The sequence below is a fragment of the Dipteris shenzhenensis genome, chromosome 22 (assembly GCF_047967505.1).
Source record: "Dipteris shenzhenensis isolate YYH24624 ecotype China chromosome 22, Dip_SZ_1.0, whole genome shotgun sequence".
NCBI classification, from domain to species: Eukaryota; Viridiplantae; Streptophyta; class Polypodiopsida; order Gleicheniales; family Dipteridaceae; genus Dipteris; species Dipteris shenzhenensis.
In genome coordinates, this window is record NC_141617.1 from 21436846 (window position 1) to 21450324 (window position 13479).

A 13479-nucleotide genomic window follows, 5' to 3' on the forward strand; every position below is an offset into this window, starting at 1 on the left:
ACACCATGGGTCTTGACCATTTTCTTCTGCATTGTTAACATGGTGATTGCATTCGTCCTTTGATTATGTGAGAGGTTGCCATACTTTCAATAACAATGTACATGTGTTGGCTTTTAGGTTCACTGTAAGTATCACTTTGTTCAATTGCATAATGACTATGGCTATGTTCATGAGAATTTTGTCTTCCTCACAATGTGAGAGCAAGAAATGTAGGCTATTTGCATTCCGCATTCCACATTCCATCTCTTTTTTACATTCCGCATTCCCTCTCTTTTCTACATTCCCTCTTCTCATCTCTTTCCATGTGCCACATTCCCTCTTCTCTCTTTTTGTGTCCCGCATTCCCTCTCTTTTTCGCATTTTGCATTTTTGTTGCCTTTGCAACTCAAGTTTTGATAGTTCAATTTTGTTTACTTGTTTGTGTCTTTTTAATGAATACTTCTTTTGTAATTTTTAGTTCTTTCAATTATGTTCTGTTGATTGTTCAATTATTTTTAGTTGAGAGAGAGAGAGAGAGAGAGAGAGAGAGAGAGAGAGAGAGAGAGGAACTTGAAGTCTTGAGAGATGAGTGGGCACTGAATAAGTCGGAAGATCCTCTGAAAAAGAAGACCACGTGTCATGAATCTAAGCCCTTGATATGGTTTCATCTTATGCCCTTGATTTCGTTTGATGTAAACGCTAAGCTTTTGACTAAAGCACTAAAAGCATATAGGTGCTTTTCACGATTAAAAAACTATATAAACGTTTTAAACCTATTCGATTTGAAGAGATGGTCTACTTGATTTGCAAGTTTGGGCTTAAAGCCTCGTGATGATCTTATGCACTACTCTCACAAGTGTAAAAGCTCGAGGCACGTAACATTGGCTAAGTGGAGAGTGAGACTGTTGCGAGCGAGAGTGGATTTGGCTTCAATTTTGAGTTAGTAGTTACTTGCTCCACGATGGAAAGACTGCGTGCCTGCCGCAGATCTAGTTTTCAATTGTCAAACGCGTATAGGAGCTAAGTCCTAGCCGTGGAGGGGGAGGCGAGAAACAATAGGCTACCTAGAGGGCAGGTTTAAAACCAGGGGAAGATGCAAAGTTCAAGGTTTGGCACATGGGAATCTAGATATAATTTTGAAAAACAATTGGCTTTTAAAAGAGTGAATGAAGGAGTGCGCTAAGCAACATCTATACTTTGTTGTCTCTTTTTCTCTTGAGCTTTCCTTTCTTATGTTCTGTGTGTTTTTGTGCTTCCATCCAAAGCTCAGCATACTCGAGCTCCTTACCTTTTCTGTCATGGCCTCCATCGCCTCCAGCTTATCCTTCGCTGCTCATCAACCTTCTCTCTCTCGAGCCATCCCCTCTTCCTTCCAGAATTGGCTCCGAAAATACCTCCCTCCTTTGCATCACAAGGTAGCCTTTTTTACCTTTGCTTGTGTAGGAATCTCGCCTCCTCGATCCATGCACCCTGTCAATTCGTGTCTTGCATTTTGTGTCATTGCACACATTTCTCTCTTGGTTGCGTTCTTCTTAATTTGCTTGTTCGCTCTGCACGAGGTGGACGTTACCTTTGTGCTTTCTATTGTGTGACATATTCTAAAATTGATAAAGATACTACAATCCTGCAGTAGAATTCGATCAGTCCTATCTGGACAGGACAGCATCATAGCAAGAGGAATGTTCGATAAGAGGAAGCAAATCCTCGTGTGCGTTTGGAACAGTTGCAAGAGACATTTTTGGTGTCATTGCCAACCAAAACTAACGTATCCCCCTTTTCATTTTCCTTTTGGCAGGCCAGAGTCTCAGGCGTCGCTTGCAAGCGATTGCAAGCCACTGTGGCTGTTTCGCTTCTTGCATCAGTCTTTGTGAAATCTGGCTGGCCTTGTAATGGCTTCATTGGCAAGCCACGTTCTTCTCCCATTTTAGCATCACTTGGACAAATTGGTCCCTTGGCACGTTTCGCAACTGAGGTAGAGAAGGGGCAAGAAGGGAAGGGGTCCGACCCCGTCGTTTCGGTGGATTGGCTTCGTCAACATCTCGGCGATTCCAATATCAAGGTAAGGTTTCCGCTTGGAGCTACAGTGGGACGGTTGGAGTGTGGCATTAGTCAGATAATTTTTTAAAAGCTTGGTCTTAGTACTGAAGTCTTGCTTGTCATCAGGGTGGATATGCACGAACATGCTAATGCTGGTCTATAGGAGCTTCTTATTTACGACTTCAATTACAAGAATGAACTGCCTTCTTGTGCAATCATAATAAGATGATCTCTCAGATTTAAAATTTATCAAGCAATAAGACACCGGCCTTCCAATAGAGATGCTACGTTTGGAGGCAGGGAAGGGAGGTGGGGAGGGGGAACAAGAGACGTTCTTGCATGCATAGCAAGCAGGGGTTTCCAAGGAAATGGCAAACTGATAAATAGTTATATGTCAAAGTGGTGACAAGAAAGACGCAACGATGAGAATTACAATAACCAGATCAAGCTTGGCTCTATATAACCTAGAGCAAACAAGGTGGCAAAACCACTAGTCATTGAACGTCACGAGTTGGATTTGCTTAGATTACCTGAGAGGGGGAAGTGAGGTGAAAAGGGAGCAAGAGAGTGAGAGTGAGAGAGACACAATAGTGCGGGTGTGAAGTGATGAGTGAGCCACACCACAAACTCACTTAAGTTTTATTAGGATTAGGTTTACCCTATGACTGTCTTAAGACAGTCATAGGTGTCCTAACTTTAATTCTTTAATATAAGGGTAGGCAATGTGCCTTTACCCCAACAACCTCCCACCTAAAGGCCAATGTGCCTAAAGGGGAGAAAAGAATAAAAATACAGCAATATACAGTTACTGTATACAAGACCATAAAGTAAGAATGGTCTCATCCTAATCCCATGATGTGGCGGCAATGTGCAAACCGCTCTGTAGGCAAGCTCTTAGTGAGCAAATCTGCAGGATTATCATCAGTATGTACTTTCACAAGCTCAAGACGCTTGTCTTCCAGTACCTCCCTGATGAAATGATATTTCACTTCTATGTGCTTGGTCTTCTGATGAAAGACCGGATTCTTTGCCAACATGATAGCACTCTGACTATCACAATGCAAAACTGGCATATCTCCTGTAATGCCCAAATCTTCCACCAGCCGAGTAAGCCATATTGCTTCCTTGCAAGCCTCAGTGGCTGCAACATATTCAGCTTCTGTGGTTGATAGTGCAACGCATTTCTGCAACCGTGACATCCATGATATAGCACCTCCTGCAAATGTAAAAATATAACCGGTAGTAGACTTCCGGTTATCTGCATTGCCTGCATAGTCTGAATCTGTAAAACCATGCACCAAAGCATCCTGCCTACCATAGCATATGCACAAGTCTTTGGTACCTTTGAGATACCTCAAGACACCTTTCACTGCTTCCCAATGCCGCTTACCTGGATTTGCCATATACCTGCTGATGACTCCCACCGCAAAAGCAATATCCGGACGAGTGGCAACCATGGCATACATCAAAGATCCAACTGCAGATGCATACGGAACCTTGGCCATTTCAGCCTTATCATCATCTGATCTGGGGCTGTCCTTACTGCTGAGTTTTAAATGTGGAGGCAACGGGGTACTAATGGACTTCCCCCCCTCCATTTTAAACCTCTGCAGTACTTTGTCAATGTACTCTTTCTGTGACAGAAACAAAAGTCCCTTGGACCTGTCACGAGTAATACGCATGCCAAGAATATGATTTGCATCACCCAAGTCTTTCATGTCAAAAGACTTATGCAGTTGTTTCTTCAAATCACTAATCTCATGCTGAGATTTACTGGCAATAAGCATGTCATCCACATATAGAATGAGTAGCATCAAACTGCCATCCTTTGCCCGTTTGGTGTACAAGCAATGATCGGTCTCACACCTATGATACCCTTGGGACTGCATGAATGCATCAAACTTCTTGTACCATTCTCTTGGTGCCTGCTTGAGTCCATACAAGCTCCTTTTGAGCTTACACACAAGCTGCTCTTTCCCTTTAACAGCATATCCCTCTGGCTGACTCATATAGATCTCATCATGGAGATCTCCGTGAAGAAAAGCTGTCTTCACATCCATCTGACATAAATCCATGTCAGCATGAGCAACAAGAGCCAACACTGCTCTCAAAGTAGTCATCTTGACTACAGGGGAAAAAATCTCATCAAAATCAATGCCCTTCTCCTGCTTAAATCCCTTGGCAACCAATCGGGCCTTATACCGAGGTAAAGCATTTGAATCCACTTTGACTTTGTAAACCCACTTGCATGGCAAAACTTTTCTGCCTGCAGGTAACTGCACCAAGTCCCATGTATCATTCTGAAGTAGAGAGTCCATTTCTGACTGCATGGCTTTCTCCCACTTCTTTTTCTCTGTTCTTCCCATAGCTTCCTTGAAGCTGGAAGGCTCACCACAATCTGTCAGCATGATAAAATCAGCCACATTATTGGCTCCTGGAACAAACCTGACAGGAGGCCGTTGTGCACGGGTGCTCCTCCTAACAAACTGTTCCGGATTAGGCTGCTGTCCAACCTGTTCTTCATGCATAACAGGTGGCTGTACCACCGTAGCTGGCTGTTCTACAGCCCCATCAGTTGGCACATCCAGTGGTGCATTATTGGCAAAATTTTCTGGCTGATTTTCAGCCTGTATACCCTCTTGAACAGGGTGATCTGCAGCAGGCTGCTGCTGCATATAAATAGGCATTCTTTGCTGTCCAACATCATCATAAATAACCCGCCTGTATTCCACAGGTTGAACGGGTTCCTTGTGTACACAATCTTCTTTAAAGATGACATCATTGCTGCGTATAATCTTCCGTTTAACGGGATCCCATAATCTGTACCCCATTTCACCTTCATCACCATATCCCATAAAGATGCATCTGATAGACTTTGGATCCAGTTTGGTGCGGAGATCTTTGCGTACATGAGCAAAGCACTCGCAGCCAAAGACCCGTAAGTGCTTATATGAGGGTGGCTTGCCAGACCACACCTCCTCTGGCACTTTCAATTCCAAAGCCTTATTTGGTGACCTGTTAATAATGTGAACTGCTGTTTGCACGGCTTCTGCCCAAAAGCCATGGGGTAATGCAGCATAAGACAACATACATCGAACCTTCTCCTGAATAGTTCGATTCATCCGCTCACTTGCACCATTTTGAGATGCATTATGAGGGGCTGTGAGTTCCTGTTTGATGCCCTTAGCTTGGCAAAACTGCACAAAAGCATGTGACACATACTCACCCCCATTATCGGATCTTAGGCATTTCAGCCTACGACCTGTCCGATTTTCAACCTGAGCGACAAATCTCTTGAAAGCATTTAGGGCATCTCCCTTATGCTTCAAGAAATAGACCCACACCTTACGTGTGGCATCATCAATGAAAGTAATAAAATATTTGGCACCCCCTAGTGATAACTGTGGCATCTCACACAAATCAGTGTGCACTAGATCAAGTGGTGCTCTATTTTGGGGAGTCCTCCTCTTATGAGGAGTCACAGAATGCTTGCCAAAAATACAATGATCACAAGTAGGCAAATCTGAAAATGAAAGAGACGGCAGATAACCCAAACGTGACAGTTCTTGCATTCCTTTAACAGACATGTGTCCCAACCGGCTATGCCACAATGAAACCTTTGGCAGCTCGGTTATGGCAACAACATGATTACCCATACTGGAAACATAAAGAGGGTACAAGGTATCACTCTTAAAACCCTCAGCCACTACTGTTTGGCCATCAGTAATCACCCATTTGGAATCCCCAAATGTGGTGTGGTAACCACTGTCATCTAATAAGCCAGTGCTAATCAGATTTTTCTTGATTTGCGGCACATGGCGAACACCATCAAGCATAAATGACTGTCCATCAGGAAATACTATCTGTATACTGCCAATCCCTGCAATCTGACATGCATAGTTGTTCCCAAGATGAACGACTCCATGAGTACGTGTGTAGGAAGTAAACCACTCCCTGTGAGGTGTAACATGAAAAGAGGCACCTGAATCCAAGAGCCAGGTGTGCATGTCATGGCCATCAATAACCAAAGCATGTGCTATTACAGCAGAAGAGCATAAAACATCATGTATGTCACTGTCACTGTCCTCTGCTGCAACATTGACTGCATCCAATTCAACTAGCGTGGCCTTGCCTTTGCCTTTGCTTGCATTTCCTGCATCCTGTGATTCAGCCTTCTTGGCTTTCTGATCCCGTATGAACTTGAAGCACTTCGACTTCACATGTCCCTTCTTGCCACAATAAAAGCATTCAATGTCCTTTTTGCCACGGGACTGACTGCGGGATCTGGACTTACTAGCAGATTTCCCCTTCTGCTGAGTCCTGCCTCTATCCTGTACCTGCAAAGCATTTGAAGACTTGCTGCCCGCATTATTCTTCCTGCTCATCTCTTCCATAAGGAGAGAGCTCTCTACATCAGCATACATAAGAGTAGCATTTGAATTAGACAGGGTGGTCTTGAAAGTGTCCCAACTCTCAGGGAGGGTACACAACAAGAAAGTGGCCTTGAACTCCTCATCAAGATTCAACCCCTGTGCAATCAGCTGTGTAAAGATAGCATTAAACTCACTCAAGTGTGAGGTCATAGCTGTACCTTCCTTCATGCGAAGATCGACCAGCTTCTTCAGCCAATAAACCTTACTGGCTGAGCTCTTTTGGGCATACAATTCCTCTAGTCTCTGCCATAGACCATAAGAGGTCTTTTCAGCCTGTACATTGAACACAAGAGTGTCTGAAATAGTGAGCATAATAGCTGCCCTCGCAGACAAATCAAGCTCTTCCCAATCATCAGCTGCCATATCAGATGGCTTGACACCCTTTACCCTTATGGGCTTAGCAATCTTCTTTAACAGAAGAACATTCAAGCACTGTTCTGCCCATAATGCATAGTTATGTGCTCCTTCCAGTTTCTTTATGTTCAGAATTGAAGAATCACCTCCTCCTGATGCCATATCAGATGAGGAAAGTACCTGACTCCCTGGAAGTAAAAAGACTGAATAATAAAGGTTCTGATTTCTCAGAAAAGCCTGCTCTATTCAAGAGCCAGTAGCACTCTCAAAAGTGCTGTTTTTACTGTCAGTAAAATCTGCAGCAAAACAGTAAATGTCCCTGCAAGTACTGTACCTTCTGACAAACTGTTCTGTGCTCAAAGAGGCATAAAAAACAGTAATTACAGACTGCTGCTGCTGCTCAACAAGAGCTTAACAGTGCATAATTATCTGACAAAACCACTCAGACTGCTGTAAACACTGCTGTACTGACTGTACTGATCACTTCTCCCACCTCAGATGAGGTATGTCACTGTCTCAAATTGCAGAAAATACTTGACTGACACCCCAAAAACAGTAAATGACTCTTCAGCCTGTCACACAAAACCTGCAACAGGAAATGGGATAAATCCCAAGCAATCACCCTTATACCAAGGGGAGAAAATGCATCTGAAGATCTCTGTTGGTAACCCAAGTGCAATCAAACAAAGTCTGGGCAAAAGCCCCTTGATCTGACACCTGAATCAAGTGGAGGACACCTCAACAATGAGGTAGCATGCAATATGAAAATCTCTCTGACTCTTGTACCTGACAATGTGCAAAGCATAGACTGCCTCTGTGTACTCAGTAACAACACAAACCACAAAGTACAAACACCCAGAAGAAAATCTTTTGAGCACTGTCAACGATGGGCAGTTAGGGACCGAGTAAACTCGATGCGCCCTGACCAAGCGTGGCTCAACTGAGATTTTCAGAATGTGTACAAAGAATGTGACCTGCAACAAATGTCACCAAATGCACTGCGGAAATAAAGCAAATGTGTGCTCCCTGGCTACACACTGCCTCAAGGCATAGACTGCAAACACATCTAGGCAAAAGCCCTTTGATAATTTCACCCAAAACTGAGATTTTTCCTCAGTAAATGCATAGAAACTCCTGCTGTCCTGCTGTACTTGTGTCCTTACAGCAGCACGCTTCCCCAAAAAAAAATCTTTGGACACAGATCCCAAGAAAATGTACCTCCCTGCTACACACAGATCGAAAGAAGAAAAATCTGTGTAGCTTCCTGTGGATGTGGCGACGTCGTCCGTACAGCTGTACGGAAATCCGTACAACTGTACGGCAGTCCTTGGAGGAGTGCGCCGCTGCGCAGCGTCACGGAGCAGCTGTACAGCTGTACAGCTGCCTGATGCAGCTTCGCACAGCTGCTAAAGAGGAGCTGATACCAAGAAAATGCGCCGCCGCCCTGCTCCCGTACCGTGGCCCTGGTCTGCTCCCGCGCCGTCGACTGGTCTGCTCCCGCGCCGTCGACTGGTGCGCCGCCCGCCTGCTGTAGTCGCAGTTCGTCCGTACGACTGTACGGACGACGTACGGTCGTACGGCGCTGCCCGTACGTCCGTACGGAAAGGGTAGTAGGCTAGGGAGAGAAAGCTCGGGAGGGGAGGAAGCTAGGGAGAGAAAAGCTCTGATACCAGTTGAGAGGGGGAAGTGAGGTGAAAAGGGAGCAAGAGAGTGAGAGTGAGAGAGACACAATAGTGCGGGTGTGAAGTGATGAGTGAGCCACACCACAAACTCACTTAAGTTTTATTAGGATTAGGTTTACCCTATGACTGTCTTAAGACAGTCATAGGTGTCCTAACTTTAATTCTTTAATATAAGGGTAGGCAATGTGCCTTTACCCCAACATTACCAACTCCTTCATGGGACCAATGATGCTCTTTGAAGAAAGCAGCAATAGATGCTGTCAGCTTTTCCCGGTTCACAATTGCTCGGGTTCCATGCTCTCATATGTCGTGTTGGGCAAAATCTGAATCAAAATTTTGGGTCATCTACATACAGCGTTTTCAAGAACCAGAAAACAAAGGGAGATGGCTTCGTTGGCATCATACTTTTATAAAAAAGTGGGCTCTAGTTCATGTTTGTTTGATAGCTGAATCTGATCTCCCAAATTGTAGACTAGAGCACCTAGAAATTGGCTTCACTGTGACCCATTATCCATCTTGGAGCAACTGTAAACCCTCAATGTTGTCATCTTACGAAAGCAGGGTTAGATTACTAGGATCAGAGTGATCAGGTTACGGGTGGGGGGGATGGCAGTTATATGAAATGAAACTATGGGCTCATCCCCAAATGCTTCCTTAAACGCTGAAAGAGAAACATCCGGGTTGCAGGAAATATTCACCAGCAAATTTTGGCTCAGCTTCACTAGCTGTTGGCTGCAGTCATCCCTTTTCTCCCCGCACAAATAGCTTCAAATCAACATTCTACGATTGCAGAATTTCCATTTGAGCATTACCTACTTCTAGATGATTACCTCCACAAGGTGGACATTTTCGACCATTTTGCTGGATCTCTAGCAGAAGTAGGTAAAATGTTGCGGGAAAAGTAATCTCCCCCTTTCAAAGAGTCAGCCTTGTCAATGCCTACACGACTCCCATAGCCCTCACACATGATTGGATTGTTGCCATAAGCTTGATTTTTCTTCAAGGGCAGCCCGAAGAAGTGCCTGACCACCAACATTCTCTAGAGAAGAGAAATTGGAATGCCATGGTAGATGATCTGAAAGAAACCCCACTCCTTACAAGCATGGGCTGAACTGACTTTCATTTGTTATGCTCTTTGTACCCAGCCAAGTCGTTGCATGGTATCTCAAGCATATGATCATCATGGAAGCCACAAAAGAGGGTTCCTCGGACTTGGGCTCCATGTATGTAACGGCTTGCTTTTAGCAAGGGCTTTAACACTCTAGATATGCTTGGGCCAGTCAAGGGACGGGGCTTCCATTCTTAACGCTGTTCACTTACGTTAACCCAAATGTATCAAAACACTTGTCGAGAGCAGTCGTGAGTCGGAATGTAGACTAGTAGATAACGACGTCAGAGCGTGGAAAGAGACAAGCGACGGAATATCGACAGATGGAATAATAGAAAGCTTCAGCAAAGAACATTGCTCATTTCAATATGGACTACACTACTCAATGTTTGATGCAACTGAGTTGAAAAAGATGATTCAAATTTCGTAATCTGGTCATTTGACATGCTCTGCAAATACAAGCTCTTGCCAATGGTCATCCACAACATGTGATGATGTTGGGCGTTCAAACCTACTAACACTAACACCTTGAGCTACGGCTATATTGACAATTCTTAGTTTCAACGATACTGTCATTTAAGACATGTCAGAGGTGTTCGCCAGCTAGAAGTCATACATAGCTGAGTCAGAGTCGGACAGGTGGAGTCGTACTTGCTACACTTTGGCACTCCTATGGGCGGATGAAAATCCGCCGAATCCACAATGACTTGAACCATGCTGATTTGAGGTCGGTACTGACTTGAATGATGCTGCCTTCACACTGAAGGTCATGGACGGATGGTGTCTTCTAGGCATAGGCAACAACCAGTTGGTAAGGCGGTTGATAAGTTGGACGCCTGAGTGTATCTAAGCGCCAACTTGAGTGTTGGCTGGCTGGAAAAATGGTTGGCTCTAATACATTGGAGGATCCTTCTTAAAATGTTATGCATAAATGTTCCACATATGCTTCCATCTTCCCTATTAGCATGGCACTGCTGCCAATCTACTTAACACTGACATAGACATAGAATTAGAGTGGCAAACTAATTCAGATTATGGAGAATGGCTTGATATTGGAACCTGTGCCATTCAACACAAACTAACATGGAGTAGGATGTCACCACTGCCATCCTATTCCATGTGAGATTGTGTAGAATTGCACTGGTTTGTATAAAAAATATCATGCATAAATCTTTCAGTTTAGCATGGCACCGTTGCCTACAATATAACTAGTGTGAGTCACATGAAATGGCACCAGATCCATGACAACTGGTGTAATAGGAGCATCGTAGAGCTGATTAACTCAATAGGTTTCCTATTGTGGATACACTGGAGTGTATGATTGCGAATACTCATCGTGTTAGAAATATTGTTTCCCAAGGCACTTCTTTCCGTTATAAGGTTTTTTCCCCGTAACCTTAGTTAGAGATTGAGTTTTGTGGGTGAGTTAGTCACCATACATGTTTTGATCCTAGTTAGGGTTTGGTCTCTATGACTACCTAATGTACTCTTCCATTCTTGTTCCTGCAATCTCATTTCAGCTTCCTTCAGCTTCGTTTTCTCTTGCACACTTGCTTCCATTTCCAACATTTGTATCAAAGCAGGCTGCCCTTGCTTCCTCGCACCTCCCCAGCACCCTAGAGCATTTCTAGAGCAGGCTGCCCTTGCTTCCCCAATCTTTTGGTTGCCAAAGACTTTGGGACTATGCCATAAGTGATGAAGCTCGTCCCATTCTGCAAAAAGGGGGGTCATGGCGGTGGCGCTGGCCGTGGGCAAAAAGCACAAGTGTAAGCACTTGGTGGTGTTGCTCCCAAGTAGAAGAGATGGGATACTCATGATGCAGAAGCCTTATCTTTGATCCCACTTTTAGTGAAGAGGTCTACTATACGTCATATTTGGTCCTTTCAGATGTCGAAGCATGCGTGGGATGTTTTGGAAGGTATGTATCAAGCTTGTAATGAGGTTAGTCTCTCATTCTTGCAGATAGAGTGTACATGGATGAAGGAGATTCTATGGCAGACCATGTCATAAAAATTCAGGATTTGCGTGAGCAACTCTTGAATATAGATGAAGTCATTTGAGGTTTGCAGCTTGTTTCCACTACTTTGAATTCCCTTCCGGAGTCTTATCTTTCCTTCCATACGTTGCTATGAGGGGAAATATAAATCCTTTCACTTTTCAAGAGTTGGTAGGACTCTTGTTGTTGCAAGAGGAGCATGCTGGAAAAAAAATGTCAGCAAATAGACGTAGTGGGGAGCAAGCTTTTCAGGAGTTGGTAGGACTCTTGTTATTGCAGGAGGAGCATGCTAGAAGGAATATGCCAGCAAAGAGACATAGTGGGGAGTAGTCCTTTTTTGAAAAAGATAAGGGCAAACAGAAATATCAGCCCAAATACGATGCAAGACATAGTTCTGGGCATGCTTGTGGTATGGATAAGAAGGATGGCAATAAGCCTAAAAAGAAAAAGGCCATTATTGCAAGAACCAGGTCATCACATCAGTGAGTGCCCAAAGAGGACTGCAAAGAAAAAGAGAAAAGGATTTGGTATGGTTGTTTCAGGCTCAGCCAATAATTAGGGAAAGATGATGCATCTGCTAATCTTATAGAGGATGATTGGGATTTTTTCACTTGCATTTACAATGCCTCTTGGGAGACATGCGCACATTCAATGTGAATGAAATGGCGGACTGATGGTATTTGAATAGTGGGGCATCTAGACACATAACAGCTAGAAGAGACTTGTTTGATATGCTCTCATGTGCATCCGTTGGCAAGAAACAATTCTACTTATTCTGTTAGCGATCGGAGAGATTTTGCACATAGCTGTTGGTGGCTCGGATTGCTTGCATCCAAGATGCCTTGTATGTCCTTGGGATTAAGAAGAATCTACTTTCGGTGTCCTCTTTCACTAGAAGAGGATTTCAGGTCATTTTTTAAGATGACCGATGTACGGTCCGTGACAGAGAGCGTGATTATGTTGTGGTGTTGAGAGGCAAACTTTGTCACAATGCTTGATGCCTATGATAAGAGAGCATGATCAGCACATGCAGCTTCTACATCTCAAGTATGTATAAATGGATGTTCAAGTATGTGTGGGTGTGTGGATTTGTATGTGTGAGAGCATACTTTCATACTATGGTCTACACCCATTGTTGGGCGCTGATGACGTCAGTGGGGATGTCATAGTAGCTAGTCCTTGCTATGCGTGATGGAGTTTATGGTTTTCAATCTTATGAGTGACTCTCGTGAGATTGAAACTGCACTATGTTGTGTTTTTAGAGGATGAGTTTGGGAATGTTCTTGGATTCATCTAGGTATAAGCTTCTACATCTACTTGTGCCATGCAAGATGCAGAGTTACTTGTGAGAAGTGCAGCAGAACTGAACACCCAAGGAGAGAGAGGGAGAGAGCAAACTACTCACAAAACTTCACAGGAAAACTGAGAGAACAAAAGAGAGAGAGAGACTTGCACAAGGATCTTAGTAGGAAACCCCTCTACTGTTGGCGGAAAACCTCAAATCCAAGTGGACTGCTGGCTGTGTGCATTGAGATGGACAAAATGGGGGAGAGGAGTCCTATATATAGGGCACCCCCTACCCTAGGTAACCGACTAGAGGTGTAGGGGGTGGCCGAATGGTCAGCCTACCTAGGGAGGTTTAGCTGGCTGGTCAATGAGCATGCAAGGGCCTAGGGGAATAAAAGGCCTCCCAACCAAGGCGCCTCTAGGCGCCATAAAGAGTAGCCTAGTCGCAGCTCTAGGTAAGCCCCAACAGCCCCGAATGTGCTCCGTACACGCCTCCTCATAGTCGCGGATTGGATAGCATCTGTTGCTCTCTCCCTCTGCCTCTCTTGGGTGGGCAAACCCACAAACAAGGCTCTCACTCTCCCTGACATGGGCAGGCAGACC

At 44.3% G+C, this 13479-nt stretch overlaps 1 protein-coding gene across 1 annotated transcript in view; it reads left to right on the top strand.

Annotated features, from left to right (window-relative positions):
• Positions 1-1152: 1152 nt before the first annotated feature.
• The window catches only part of LOC147887867 (thiosulfate/3-mercaptopyruvate sulfurtransferase 2-like), a 99613-nt gene continuing 87286 nt past the window's right edge, over positions 1153-13479 (top strand). Inside the window, exons 1-2 of the mRNA XM_087393489.1 lie at positions 1153-1394; positions 1775-2038. Of these exons, the coding sequence (XP_087249615.1) occupies positions 1212-1394; positions 1775-2038 (447 nt within the window). The 5' untranslated portion in view covers positions 1153-1211. The remainder of the gene's footprint in view (positions 1395-1774; positions 2039-13479) is intronic.